The sequence below is a fragment of the Nerophis ophidion genome, linkage group LG15 (genome assembly GCF_033978795.1).
Source record: "Nerophis ophidion isolate RoL-2023_Sa linkage group LG15, RoL_Noph_v1.0, whole genome shotgun sequence".
Lineage (NCBI taxonomy): Eukaryota > Metazoa > Chordata > Actinopteri > Syngnathiformes > Syngnathidae > Nerophis > Nerophis ophidion.
This window is the reverse complement of record NC_084625.1, coordinates 42,700,464-42,714,300: the sequence shown is the minus strand read 5'-3', so window position 1 is coordinate 42,714,300 and position 13,837 is coordinate 42,700,464. Positions and strand designations below refer to the sequence as shown.

The following is a 13,837-nucleotide window of genomic DNA, read 5'->3' as shown; positions in this document are numbered from 1 at the left end:
AGACCACAACAAACATTACCGAGCTTGCAAAGATTGTAATAAATCCAGGAGAATAAGAGAGCCTGCCGTTTCCTTTAACCTGGAGACACACATCTATACCTTTGGCCATTCTAAGCCAGTAACTTCCAGGAGTTATCTCACCCTCTGAAAAGCCTCAGTTTAACAATATAAATATCCAATGTTGTACAAATGTGAAGAAATGTATTACATTTCAACATTTCTGTCAACGAAGAATGGCGTCAGCCTGCAACCCAGTCATTTTGATAGTAGGCTAATTTAGCTCATATAGACACGTCATGTGTTGCCTTTGTTATAAGACTTAAAGTATACAAGGCTTTTATTTATTTGTTGATTTGTTTTTTGTATTTTTGATCCAATATGGCTCTTTCAACATTTTGGGTTGCCGACTGCTGAACTAGGCCCTAAACTCAAGGTGGCTTCAACGTCAAAGTTATGTTGTCTTTGTCAGAATCTGGTGTACCAAAAGTTGTGTATGAATTGATTAACGTGGACCCCGACATAAACAAGTTGAAAAACTTATTCGGGTGTTACCATTTAGTGGTCAATTGTACGGAATATGTACTGAACTAATAAAAGTTTCAATGAATCAATTCTCTCAGTCTTTCTTAAACTATCACACGTCCCTGTCGTCCTCCATCCCGGGAGGAGGAGACCGGTCAAGACACAACTCAACAAAACAACACTATGTAGTAGGGTTGCTTTAGAATAGTAGTCTATGCCATTTGTCAGAGTCTGATACGACTATCAACCTCAATTAATGATTTATCAATTACCTATATAGCTACAACCTTGCATAACCTAATTGTCGGACATTGATCCCCATTAGCTGTGCTCTTAAAAACAACAACAACAACAACATCGGGACGGCGTAGCGGGAGAGTGGCCATGCTCAACCCAAGGGTCCCTGGTTCAATCCCCACCTAGTACCAACCTCGTCATGTCCGTTGTGTCCTGAGCAAGACACTTCACCCTTGCTCCTGATGGGTGCTGGTTAGCGCCTTGCATGGCAGCTCCCTCCATCAGTGTGTGAATGTGTGTGTGTGAATGGGTAAATGTGGAAGTAGTGTCAAAACGCTTTGAGTACCTTGAAGGTAGAAAAGCGCTATACAAGTACAACCCAGTTATCATTTATTTGTCATAGGATGCCTATAGTTCATGGTCAGTCGAAATCCAATGAATCTGATTCAAAGATAGCCCGACTAAGTAGTATAAAGTTGAAAAAATTCATTAAAATAATTAATATAAATTAATCAAAGGCTTATGTAAACAGTGCAGATTGCGGAGTTAATCTATACTGGTTTTGAACCATGTGACTGGTATACTGCATTAGTGTATTTTCTTCAGAAATTATACTTTCCATGAATATTTAATACTGCACTGTATGGGTAGGCGATATATCGATATTCTTGAAATATCGCGGGTTTGTCTCTGTGCGATATAGAAAATCGTGATATTCGAGTATACGTTCTCACGCAGTTGCTTTTAGCTGCGGGCATTACACTACAGGCTCCCCTTGCTCTTTCCTGTCTCTCCTTCTCACAGAGAGCAAGCACACCTTCTTACATACGTCACATACTGTCACCTCATACATCACATATGTATACGCCCTCGTGTAGGAGAGAAGTAGCGGCATGGGTAACGTTAGCTGTGGTGCTAGCTGAGCCGTGCGAGTGGTATTACGAAAGAAGGAAAGTGCGAATCTGGTAACAAATGAAGAAAGAATTAATTCCCAAGAAAAACAGCACAGGTCCACCGTCTGGCGGTGGTTTGGCTTCAAGTGGGAATATGTCGAATAGAAAGCTTTAATTTGTCAAGTGTGAGGCAGAAGCGTTGCTACAAAAAGTAGCATTGCTGCTAATATGTAGCATCATTTGAAAAGTCACCCGCTAGAGAATGAAGAGTTCTTACTCCGCATTTCAACATCTCCATTTGGTGCCACATCCCCACACCATCAAAATGCCGAGGCAAACATTTCCAGATCAACACCGTATGAAAAAAACTAGTCAACAACAAAAGGAGATAATGTCCGCAGTAACCTACCACATAGCGAAGGACGAACACTATTTGATTTTCTATTATTCAGCTCATTTTTATTTGACAGTTATTAAAATATCTTGTGTGACATCATGCACAAAAGTGCACTTTAATTGCTTTAAACTATTGTAGCGGCGTTCTGTACAAAAAGTGCACTTTAATTTAGTGTTGTTTTGATATGTCATCTTAGTGACATCATGCACAAAAGTGCACTCATAGCTTGTTTTAAAATGTCTCTGACAATCTTGCACTTTCTGTTTTGAAATGACATGAATGTTTGTGCCACTACTTAATAACTGTTTCATAAATGCAGTTTTGGTCAATTGACTTACTTGTGATTTCCTTCTCTGCATGAAAGTTTAAAATGAGCATTTATTAATGCAGTATGAACAATAATGTTTTAATGTAGACACATAGAATCACCATATTGCTGTGATTATATGCATCAAGGCTAAGGCAAAATATCGAGATATATATCGTGTATCGCGATATGGCCTTAAAATATTGAGATATTTAAAAAAAGCCATAACGCCCAGCCCTACTGCACAGTCCCCAAAGTTGAGTACTCCGATTTCATTTAAGATTCCTCTGTAAAAAAATAGAAAAAAGTTAATTGGGAAAAAATAAGTGGATGATTTTGTAAGTTTTGACCGTTACTAAGATATAAACAGTCAATAATTTTTATGACGGGGTTATTCTAACACAGCGATACAGGATGTGAAACATTAAATATAATAATTAGCAAGTGCTTGAGTGAAATAAGTGAATGATAAAAAAAATAAAAGCTGGCTTTGTAGTTGGTGGGAAAAAAACATGTCATTGACTGTATGTGTACATACTTGTATTTGTCTTGTTGATTAATCAACTTACCATTCCAGATGGTTCTCCACAAATGCAGACATGGGGCTGATTTGAACAGTGTAGGTATCATTTGCTGAGTACTCAAATAGTCCATAGTATGGATTAAACAATTCCTGAGACAAAAGGAAGAAAAACTCTCTGGACGGTCCACTGTAATCTAGCCTGAAAAGACAACAAAAAGCAAGAGATGTGTATTAGTCCAGATGGACACACAATCTTATTAAAACATACAGTAAATATATGGTGTTATACTCTAAGGCAGGGGTCACCAACGCGGTGCCCGCGGGCACCAGGTCACCCGTAAGGACCAGATGAGTCGCCCGCTGGCCTATTCTAAAAATAGCTCAAATAGCAGCACTTACCAGTGAGCTGCCTCTATTTTTTTTATTTTATTTATTTACTAAAAGCTGGTCTGGCTTTGCTGGACATTTTTAATTCTAAGAGAGACAAACTCAAATAGAATTTGAAAATCCAGGAAAATATTTTAAAGACTTGGTCTTCACTTGTTTAAATAAATTTATTATTATTATTTTTTTTACTTTGCTTCTTATAACTTTCAGAAAGACAATTTTAGAGAAAAAATACAACCTTAAAAATGACTTTAGGATTTTTAAACACATATACCTTTTTACCTTTTAAATTCCTTCCACTTCTTTCCTGACAATTTAAATCAATGTTCAAGTAAATTATTTTTTTTTATTGTAAAGAATAATAAATAAGTTTTAATTTAATTCTTCATTTTAGCTTCTGTTTTTTCAACAAAAAATATTTGTGAAATATTTCTTTAAACTTATGATTAAAATACAAAAAATTGATTCTGGCAAATCTCGAAAATCTTTAGAATCAAATTTAAATCTTATTTCAAAGTCTTATGAATTTCTTTTAAAATTTTTGTTTTGGAAAATCTAGAAGAAATAATGATTTGTCTTTGTTAGAAATATAGCTTGGTCCAATTTGTTATATATTCTAACAAAGTGCAGATTGGATTTTAACCTATTTAAAACATGTCATCAAAAATATATATTCATTGTGAGAAATCAATAAGATGATCAGTGTTTCCACAAAGATAAATATCATTAATTATTAATAATAACATAGAGTTAAAGGTCCATCCATCAATCCATTTTCTACCGCGTATTCCCTTTCGGGGTCGCGGGGGGCGCTGGCGCCTATCTCAGCTACAATCGGGCGGAAGGCGGTGTACACCCTGGACAAGTCGCCAGCTCATCGCAGGTAAATTTATTTAAGTGTGTATCAAACTGGTAGCCCTTCGCATTAATCAGTACCCAAGAAGTATCTCTTGGTTTCAAAAAGGTTGGTGACCCCTGCTCTAAGGTCAGTGTTAGCTAACACCAATAGATGGAAGACTGCCCCTACCTATGTAGACTAGTTATGCAGCCATTTACAGGATACATGCATAACAACAAGCTAATAAGACAAATCATAGAAAAGGCGAGACTTAGCTTTAATAGCGGTGACCGCCACAAACGTAAAGCCACAGAACTGATGAGAAAGTGTCTGATAAGAGGCGACAGTTTCAGAGAAATGTCAGGACTATGACATGGATTGGTTTTGCTCCTTCGACGCAGAGGGATTACAGGACGAGCCAGGTGTGAATTCAGGTACATGATGATAATTTATTAATACACTAAATACAAAAATAATCAAAACAAAAGGCCGCTCACAAGGAGGTATATTACTAGACTACAAAATACAAACAGGAAACAAAAACACTTGCACGATGGCATGAATGAACTATGAACATAAACAGCAAGATGGCATGACTATAAACAACTAAAACAAAACACTTACTGTGACAAAAAAACAGGAGGCAAGAATAGCAAGGTGCGTGGCAGGTGATCTTGGGCATGGAGAATGAGTAGCATATGTAGGCAATGCAATAGCAGGCATGAAGGCAGAAAGCAAAGAGCAAAGTTCCCAGGACAAGGACAGAAACAAAATGGTATAAATAGCAGCTATGATGATTAGAAACAGGTGTGGGACTGAGGGCTGGGCGTGACTTGGAGACCAGGTGGAAACTAATGGGTTACTATGGAAACAAACAAAACCAGGAAGTGTAAAACGGGAAACAAGAGTCCAAAAACAAAACAAACATGATCAAACTTAAAACAAAATTACAGGCATGACAAGAAAATACTTTAGATGGAAGGCATCTGGAGGTACAGGCTTTAGTTAGTTGCCTTTTATGAATTTTTAGTGGAAAAATGCACTTTATTATAAAAACCTTAATTTCTACAGTTGAATGTTGCCTTTTGCTAGGGGAAAAATATAATTGGATTTTTGTAAATAAGAGATGTGACTCCATTTGTTTTGGTGTTGCTAACTGCATTGCATAATTGTATTGGCTTAATTCTAATGACTTCATTTTATTAATGTTCTTTTAATAAAGAAAGTTTACGAAATCATTCAGAATGTTTACCGTTATTTTCGGATTATAAGTCGCAATTTTTTTCAATGCTTGGCCGGGGGTGCGACTTATATACTCAGGAGCGACTTATGTGTGAAATTATCAACACATTACCGTAAAATATCAAATAATATTATTTAGCTCATTCACATTACTCAGTGGCTTAGTGGTTAGAGTGTCCGCCCTGAGATCGGTAGGTTGTGAGTTCAAACCCCGGCCGAGTCATACCAAAGACTATAAAAAAAAATGGGACCCATTACCTCCCTGCTTGGCAGTCAGCATCAAGGGTTGGAATTGGGGGTTAAATCACCATAAATGATTCCCGGGCGCGGCACCGCTGCTGCCCACTGCTCCCCTCACTTCCCAGGGGGTGATCAAGGGGATGGGTCAAATGTAGAGGACAAATTTCACCACACCTAGTGTGTGTGAGACAATAATTGGTACTTTACTTTTAAGAGAATAGACGTATACGATTTCATGGGATTTATCGATTAGGAGTGACAGATTGTTTGGTAAACATATAGCATGTTCTATATGTTATAGCGATTTGAATGACTCTTACCATAATATGTTACGTTAACATACCAGGCACCTTCTCAGTTGGTTATTTATGCCTCATATAACGTACACTTATTCACTTATTCACTGTTGTTCACTATTCTTTATTTATTTTAAATTGCCTTTCAAATGTCTATTCTTAGTGTTAGGTTTTATCAAATAAATTTCCCCAAAAATGCACCTTATACTCAAGTGCGTCTTATATATGTTTTTTTCCTTCTTTATTATGCATTTTCGGCAGGTGCGACTTATACTCGGGAGCGACTTATACTCCGAAAAATACAGGTTCTCTGTGTTTTCTGTGCTGTTGTTTTTTTATTATTATTTTTATTTTTATTTATTGTTTTAATTGGTTTTACCCTTTAAACATTTTTTAATCATATTTATTTATTTTTATATTGGTTTTATTTTTTATTCAGTCATCGGTGGAGCTAAGGATATTTGAATATTCTTTTTAATATTGTTGTGCAGCACTTTGGAAACAATTATGTTGTTTAAACACAAATAAAGTGGATTGGATTGAAAATATCAATAAATTCCAACTTATTTTTGCTCTCCACAATTATTGTAATTGTTTGCATTGATTACAATTATAGTAGGAAGTGTATTTGTACTCAAATCATATTAAGTAAATAATTATTAGATGGCGCTATTATCTTCACTAAAATAGATTTTTATATTATTTGGTTATTTTGGGCAAAAATCTGAACAGTTAAGTTAATTACTTCTCACAGAATGTTGTGAAAATATATGTACATAAATGGCGGTTATTGTTATCTGTTGTAAAGGCCTGGGACTTATTTGTATCGGTTCAAATTTCTATTATCGTGCATCCCTAATAATAATGTGATCACCAGCAAGGATGAGCAAATACTGTTGTGCCAGTTCTTAAGAAAACCTCCAAAAAACTTGTAGTGGTCCAAAAGTAATTTGCGGCAGACTACCCAAAAATAAATTAATGTACAGGAAACCCTTTTATGTGTGTGTTGTGTGTCTGTCTTACCCTTCCTCCCCCAAGAAAGTGACATAAAGCTTGTTCCTTTGTAACTCTTTACGAGAATATGCCATCACTTGATTGAAGGTGCCTTCCAGCAGGTGTTCTCGCCTGATCAACAGCCTGTAAGAACCCAAATAAGATATTATTTAGGACACGGAGAAAGCATTTTCTCAACGGCGACTGATACATCTCCGCATATTTGTAGCTGGGCATTTGCGACCACGCAGACTTGCAATCAACTAAAAATTACCACCATTATTTTTATGCCCGTTTTCTTTGAAAAATATTTCATTCACTCCAAATCAGAAATGTTAAAATACACAGAAAAATACACTTTTGTGACAGCAAACAGTTGTTACCTTGTTCTGAATGACGTTGGCGTCGGCGTTTCGTGTGTGTGTGTTACCAAAGCAACATTAACGTCTACAAGTAGAAGGATTGATACAATTTACGGATTATAACGATAAACGGCACCACTGAGAAACCTGCATGACCAGAAGTGAAGCGCACAACACCCGTTTTACCTTTGTCGTTAAACTGTAAAATCTTTACAAATAAAAACTGGAGATGAACCTATTTTCCATATACTCTTCACTTGTCTGGATGTTAACGAGGGGATCCCGAAGCGTTCTCAGGCCAGAGAGGAGATGTAATCCCCCATCTGGTCCTTGGCCTGCCCCGGGGTCTCCTCCCAGTGGGACGTGCAACTAGGACCTCTTTAAGACCTCTAAAGGCTTAGTTGTCCACATGCGTGGACAGCACCTTTTAGCTCTTATTTCCAAAATTGTGTACACTACTGAATTGGGGTTTTATGGCCACTTATGTGGACACTTATACTGCCATCTGGTGGTGTCAGAAGAGTATAACATACCATGGAATTTGGTAAAAAAAAGTGTAAAAATAAGAATTAGCATGTCACTAAACATTAAGTACAAGTTTGTTACTTATGGACTACCATATCAAAAGATGATTCTTAGTTTTCATTCTAATTAGGGTTCAATAAGCCCAAATAGCAAAAAGGAATAAAAAAAGAATGTAAACAAACAGCTTGGGCCTTAAGAGGCTAGGGTGACGCTCATGAGGCATCCGCACGAGATGCCTGAACCACCTAAGCTGGCTCCTTTCCAAGCGAAGGAGCAGCAGCTCTACTCCGAGTCTCTCTCGGGTGACTGAACTTCTCACCCTATCTCTTAGGGAGATGCCAGCCACTCTTTTGAGGGAAATCAATTTGGCCGCTTGTATCCGCGATCTTATTCTTTCGTTCATGACCCACACTTCATGACCATAGGTGCGAGAAGAAATGTAGATATCTACATATATCCATATTTATAAGTTATTTCTTTTGTTCCATAGTCATATTCGCAATAGCTAGTGTTCCATCTTGTACTTTGTTTATCTTTTCCCTATCTCCTGACCGATGGTACACTGTAGACGGCCTTGTGCTCGGAATGCAGGAACAGCGATACTTCTTCTTCCTATCTCTCTCTGGCTCCAGCTGAGGAAGACAATAGATAAGTGTATTTGCTCTGTAGGGGAGGAGGGAGGGCGAGTGGCGTAGGGAAAAAGGAAAGACTTCCGTAGTGTTGTCAGATCAACTTGGGCGATGCGATTTAAATGTGTTGTTCATAGATTGGTCTCCCAAAGCTTTGGAATGAAATGTCAAGATAACTTTTCTGTCTGGGATTCATTTAAAATCAGCTTATGTGTCATCAAAAGAACTTGGTGGTGACCAGCAGCTTAAATTCCCAGAAAGAGGAACATCTGGTCCAAACGCAACACTTGGTAGACCGAGACCTTTGCCTTCTGGCTCAGCTCTCATTTTGTCAAAACAGTGCGGTAGAGAAACTGCAATACTGCCCAAGCTGCTCCGATTCTCCGGCTGATTTACTTTTCCATCTTTCCTTCACTCGTGAACAAGATCCCAAGATACTTAAACTCCTCCACCTGGTACAGAGTCTCGTTCTCTACCTGGACTGTACAAACCATTGGTTTTCTGCTGAGAACCATGGCCTCAGATTTGGAGATGCCGATCCTCATCCCAGCCGATCCAGTGAGATCGGTTTGCACACTGATACTTTTTATTTGGAATGTCATAATCATTGAATAATTATGTCACTAATTTAGGGCAAAATAACAACAAAAAAACTACACTGTTTTCAATTCAACGACAAGGAAACATACAAACATATTACTATATCCATTATACTCTGATCAATCACAAAATTATCTTTTCATGCAGTGACTGTTGCTGTCTACACAGCTTCACTGGAGTGCTAGAATCCAATCAGGTAAGTTAAATCTTGCTTAATGTCTTTCTACAATTTTATTATGACACATTTGAAACAGGCAGAAATGTGCTCATAAGTTCGATAGTTGGGTCAACTATTCGGGAGCTCTTTGTGGTGCAGTGTGGGGGGAAAAAAGTTAAATGTGTTTTTATTTCATTTTCACAAATAGAATTGAGATTTCACAACTCGCAAATTGTATTTTTTTTTTTTTTAATCTTCAGTGTCTTTGGGATAAACTAGTCCAGATTTGAGAATTTTAAGTTTTTAGTCTGGACCTGAACGGATGTGGTGTATAAGGGGAAAAAAGGGTTAAATGTGACTTTATTTAATTTTCACAAATAGGTGATAATATATATATTCATAATTTAGTTACATTTTTGTTGTTTTTTTGTTTTTATTTTGTACCGCAAAAAAACGACCATTGCCCATCCATCCATCCATTTTGTACCGCTCATTCCCTTTCTGGTCGCGGGGGACGCTGGTGCCTATCTGAGCTACAATCGGGCGGAAGGCGGGATACACCCTGGACAAGTCGCCAACTCATCGCAGGGCCAACACAGGTAGACAGACAAAATTCACACTCACATTCACACACTAGGGCCAATTTAGTGTTGTCAAATGCCTTTCACGTAAAAAGTATCAATCTGAAATCGCCCACCATTCAAATCTTAAGATAACTTCAGCTTGTTTACATCACCGGCTGCTAAGCACTGACAAGTGGTGGGTATAGTGCAGGGGTCTCAAACACGCGGCGTTACGTTAACGAGACGTTATTGTGTGGCCCGCACCTTGATGTGAAAATTTAATGTTGGTGCGGCCTACGAGTTTTAAATGAATGGCGCTTTATAACGTCATATTTGTATACCCTCGATTTTTCCGGGAGACTCATGGTTTTCAGTGCCACTCCAGGGGTAATCATTCTACCGAATTTCACCCAAACAACAATATTAGGGGGGCACTTCCTTAAGCTTCCTCTACAAAGCGTGACAGCCCAGCCACATGTTGTATTTGGCTTCTGTAGACGCAGTAAGCGACTGCAAGGCATACTTGATTAACAGCCATACAGGTCAAACTGAGGGTGGCTGTATAAACAACTTTAACACTATTACAAATATGTGCCACACTGTGAAACCACACGAAACAGGAATGACAAACACATTTTGGGAGAATATCCGCACCATAACACAACATAAACACAACAGAACAAATACCCAGAATCCCATGCATCTCTAACTCTTCCTGGCCACAACCGCGCCCCCTATTGTAACCCGGAAAAGTTAGGGCTTCATTGGATACTGGGTATTTGTTCTGGTGTGTTAATGTCGTGTTACGGTGCGGATGTTCTCCCAAAATGTATTTGTCAATCTTATTTGGTGTGGGTTCACAATGTGGCACATATTTGTAACAGTGTTAAAGTTGTTTATACGGCCACTCTCGGTGTAACCTGTATGGCTGTTGATCAACTATGTCTTGCAGTTACTTCCACGGATCTGGAGAAGCCTCATACAATGTGTGACTGGGCCGGCAGGTTGTTGAGGACGCTAAAGGCAGTGCCATTACGGCACGCCCTTAATGATGTTGTCCTGGCTAAAACCGGGAGAATGATTGCCCCGGGAGATTGTCGGGAGGCGCACTGATATTCGGGTGTTACCCGGAAAGATCGCGAAAGTTGGCAAGTACGTTGCTCGGGCGTTTAAAGCATTTAAAGAAGGTGAAATTATTCAAAAGTGCATGTTAGATTTTTTTAAGAAATCTTTTCTTGCGGCCCAGCCTCACCCAGTTTGTGCATCCAGTGGCCCCCAGGTGAATTGAGTTTGAGACCCCTGGTATAGTGGGCTAAAAAAAACAGCCAATTTGATGGTTCCTGCTTCATGACACAATTTGTTTTACATACACAGAAATCCATCACAGACAACAATTTGAACGCAGAAATGTGGGTCTGATCACAGACACGCGCTCTTCCTAGTGTTGTCCCAATACCAATATTTTGGTATCGGTGCTAAAATGATTTCGATACTTTTCGGTACTTTGATACTTTTCTCAATAAAGGGGACCACAAAAAATTGCATCGTTGGCTCTATTTTAACAAAAAATCTTAGGGTACATTAAACATATGTTTCTTATTGCAAGTTTGTCCTTAAATAAAATAGTGAACACATGAGACAACTTGTCTTTTATTAGTAAGTAAGCAAACAAAGTCTCCTAATTTAGCTGCTGACATATGCAGTAACATATTGTGTCATTTATCATTCTACTATTTTGTCTACATTATTAAGGACAAGTGGTAGACAATGAATTATTAATCCACTTGTTCATTTACTGTTGATATCTTTAACATGTTCTATCTACACTTCTGTTAAAATGTAAAAATCACTTATTCTTCTGTTGTTTGGATGCCTTACATTAGTTTTGGATGATACCACAAATGTGGGTATCGATTTGATACCAAGTAGTTACAGGATCATACATTGGTCATATTCAAAGTCCTCATGTGTCCAGGGACGTATTTATTGAGTTTATAAACATAACATAAATTTCAAAAAAACTAAAGAAGATGTTGTGATGCCAAAAAATATCGACCTAATTATAGTATTATCAACTAGATACGCTCCTGTACTTGGTATCATCACAGTGGATGTTAGGTATAGATCCACCTATGTTTACATTTTGACGCCGGTGTGCTACGGCAGTGGTCCCCAACCTTTTTGTATCCGCGGAACGGTCAACCCTTAATAATTTGTCCCGCGGCCCGGGGGGGGTGTCCTTTTTTTTTTTTTTTTCCTTTGTCATGAAAAAGGGACGTTTTTATCATGAAAAAGGGAGGTTTTTGTGGTTGGTGCACTAATGGTAATTGTATATTGTGTTTTTTATGTTGATTTAATAAAAAAAAAATCTATATATATTCTTATTTTTTTAAATAAAAATGAATAAAAAAACTTCTGCGGCCCGGTGGTTGGGGACCACTGAGCTACGGTGTGTAGTGAAGCATGTTTAGCTATTCCTCGTCCTGCAAGGATGATACTTGTAAGAAACTTACTTCATGGAGGCGAGGATTAGTGATTTAGAAGCAGCTAGCTAGCGAGCCATGTCTCAGAGCACCTTTTCTGGTGGGCGTTTTAGTGTTATAACTTCGTCTTTATCTTTAGTTTTTAAGCCAAAATGCGTCCGTTCTCCCTTTTCTGTCTACACACTGTGTCTGCTTGTAAGTACTCTGTGATTGTGCGTTGCCGAACATACTCCCCTGCTCATAAACCAGCAATGTCATGACTAACGACCACACAGGCCGGTACTTTTCAGAGGCGGTATAGAACCGAATATGATTCATTAGTATCGCGGTACTATACTAAAACCAATATACCATACAACCCAAGCGCATGCACACACACAGATTGAAATACACATTTGCAAATTGTTTTGTTACAATACTTCCATATTGATAGCCTGAACAAATAATTCAAGGAATTTTTCAGGCTTTTTAGCCAAAGAAACCTGGAGTTTGGACTCAATATATGTGGTTTTATATGAAAATGTCAAATCTGTACCCAGTCTTACTTAATCTTGCCTGGTCCTTGGCCATAGCCCTTTGCTTCCAGTTTTCTGTAGAAGTTTCTGAGTTTGGCCTCAAAGTCTCTGCGATAAGGGGCCGGCGCCCGGGCTCTTTGCAAACCTACACAAAGACAGAACACATTCACTCAGAAAGAAACATTTATATACAGACTTTTTACCGAAGGCAACGTTCATCAGAAATCAGGAAAATGTCATGATGTTGTTATTCCCATGGCTAATAATGTTACAAAACGTGTAGTGTTTGAGATTGAAAATAAAAATCCTTTGTGTGACATTATCTCCCGTTTTTAGGCCTTATTTAGCGACAAAACATGTTTGGTTAATTTAATTTTGAGCAGGCACAATGCCTTACAATGCACACAAATAATTTCCTGATGTTTTCCGTGTGAGTGGGAACTGATTTGAAATATAGTGGACACGTCACTAACACATCCTGGAAGTGATGTCGTTAAGACAAAATATACGTTTCTCACAGCAAGTTTTTACATAGGAAACAATTTAAGTCCAAAACAATACGTTCCACACCCAAATTTGTTAACAAAAAATACTTGTATTAAGTCTGTTCCTCCAGGATGTTGCAGGCTTTTTTTGTGATTGTTGCAGCCTAAAACGAAGCCTTTTCAGAAAGTTGTAACATAAGTAGCAATGATTTAAGGCAGGGTGTCCAAATCCTGGTCCACCAGCATCTTTGATTTCAACCGCGAGATGACGGCACACGAACAATTTCAATAAGCATCCTAGCCAAGCGGGGTGTTTTCAAAATGATGTGTCCTTCCTTGATATCACAAGCACAGCCTTACCTATATAACCCAATCCAAACAACCTTTCCTAGTCATGGTGCAAAAAAATTCAACCAGCACAAGAAGTTACACATAATATACAACCTGCTCGCCTAACTTTGTGAATTTTCCAAAAAATGTCCCATCACCATTACATTTTTTTTTAGCAATTACACCATTCAAATCCATTGCAAGACAAGATGGGAAATAGGCAAAACACTCTATACACTTATCCATGTTTGACTTTTAGTAGCTTGACTTTTTGATCGATTACAAGGAGGTTGTCACCTAAGTAAACAAGGTA

General features: G+C 38.2%; 1 protein-coding gene across 3 annotated transcripts in view; it reads right to left on the bottom strand.

Annotated features, from left to right (window-relative positions):
• The window catches only part of LOC133569667 (E3 ubiquitin-protein ligase HECW1), a 158,071-nt gene that overhangs the window by 23,549 nt on the left and 120,685 nt on the right, over positions 1–13,837 (bottom strand). For all 3 annotated transcript variants that reach the window (XM_061922177.1, XM_061922176.1, XM_061922178.1), the window contains 3 exons: positions 12,740–12,854; positions 6,906–7,019; positions 2,926–3,078 (listed from right to left, as the gene is read on the bottom strand). In XM_061922177.1, the coding sequence (XP_061778161.1) occupies positions 2,926–3,078; positions 6,906–7,019; positions 12,740–12,854 (382 nt within the window). The remainder of the gene's footprint in view (positions 1–2,925; positions 3,079–6,905; positions 7,020–12,739; positions 12,855–13,837) is intronic.